Here is a 1,181-nt window from a genome sequence, read left to right as displayed (position 1 = left end):
GCAAACCGGAGAATCTCTAATCAACAATCAAATAAAAGTAAGACAGTTCTGGAAACAACATGTTAAGCTTCACCCAATACAGTATAAATTCCCATGCTTCTAAATCATAGTGCTAACATCTTGTTAATTGGAACAAATCACAAATAAAATCAACTTGTTCAGAGCTAAAACTGCAACATAATCGACTACTTCGTGTAGCATCAGATCAGCAAAAGCAGCACGTTATTCAGTTGTATGACATTTCAAAACACACTTAAACGACAGCATTGACATCGAATCCAAAAACTGCAACTTTAGATTTCAGATCAAGTATCACATGAATGAATTCAGCACAAAAAGGACAATCTGATTATTAGAGAGAAACCCTAGAAATGTGGACACTGAATTTGCATTTTCATTTCTTGTAACGAGCTACCTCATCGTCGTTGGGGAAAAAGCCCATGAGGCGTCCCGCCGAGTTCTGATAAGCGTACATGAATCCGCCCATTACCCCAATCAGACCTCCGGTCACCATTGACGGCCCTCTAATCCCCGGCTTAATCCCTGTCAAATTCACACAAATTAGAATTCATCAATCAAGATTACTGCTTTAACTGAAGACAACGTGAAAATCGGAGGGCATGCGGATACCGGAGAGGTAGCCGACGGTGACGGATACGCCGGTGATGGTGGCGAAGCGGAAGTAATCGAGGGTGCCGAAGTTGCCGACAACGGTGGTGAATGGAGGGTTCCGATCTATGACCGGGTACTCGGGCTTCGTCGACGCTGTGATGTCTGTGTTCATCTTTGTTCTCTCCTTCCACTTCTACTTCGAAAACGACGCCGTGACACCCTTCAGGCTCTGGTTTTGTTGAGCTCAGCAGTTAAGCTTTCTCTTCTCGCCCGCTGGACGCAGTCACGCAGATGACGACTCCATTCGGTATTGTGTAGCGTGGGTCTGTCTTCTTCATTGCCTTTTGGGCCATCAAAAGTACTTTTATTCAAAATGGGCTTTTTTGAAAGCCCAAATTTAAATTGTGTAACATTTTGCGACACTTTCACGAAAGGAAAACAATGAGTCAATATTTTACACTTGATAAGTTGTCAATAACAAACGTGATTTTACATTATAAGTTAGGCATAATTGTAAGACTTGTGAATGTTTGAAATATAAATCCGTGTGTATGAATAAGCGGAAAAAA

The 1,181-nt window shown here is 41.9% G+C and overlaps 1 protein-coding gene across 1 annotated transcript; it reads right to left on the bottom strand.

Moving 5' to 3' along the window:
- Positions 1–272: 272 nt before the first annotated feature.
- On the bottom strand, positions 273–948 carry LOC137725667 (uncharacterized). The gene is made up of 2 exons (XM_068464436.2): positions 631–948; positions 273–543 (listed from the first exon to the last, which is right to left on the bottom strand). Exons 1-2 carry the CDS (start codon positions 782–784, stop codon positions 395–397), a joined length of 303 nt encoding a protein of 100 aa, XP_068320537.1. The 5' UTR covers positions 785–948; the 3' UTR covers positions 273–394.
- Between the last annotated feature and the right edge of the window lie 233 nt (positions 949–1,181).

The sequence above is a fragment of the Pyrus communis genome, chromosome 5, assembly GCF_041283825.1.
Source record: "Pyrus communis isolate YQ-2024b chromosome 5, ASM4128382v1, whole genome shotgun sequence".
Classification (NCBI taxonomy): Eukaryota; Viridiplantae; Streptophyta; class Magnoliopsida; order Rosales; family Rosaceae; genus Pyrus; species Pyrus communis.
The sequence above is the reverse complement of the archived record's forward strand: the minus strand, read 5'-3'. Positions and strand labels throughout refer to the sequence as shown.

Bases quoted from the DNA above. Each gene is read 5' to 3' on its own strand.
- LOC137725667 (XM_068464436.2), bottom strand. From the start codon at position 784: ATGAACACAGACATCACAGCGTCGACGAAGCCCGAGTACCCGGTCATA. The intron at 544-630 runs GTATCCGCATGC...TGAATTTGACAG, and splicing joins CACCGTCGGCTACCTCTCCG to GGATTAAGCCGGGGATTAGA.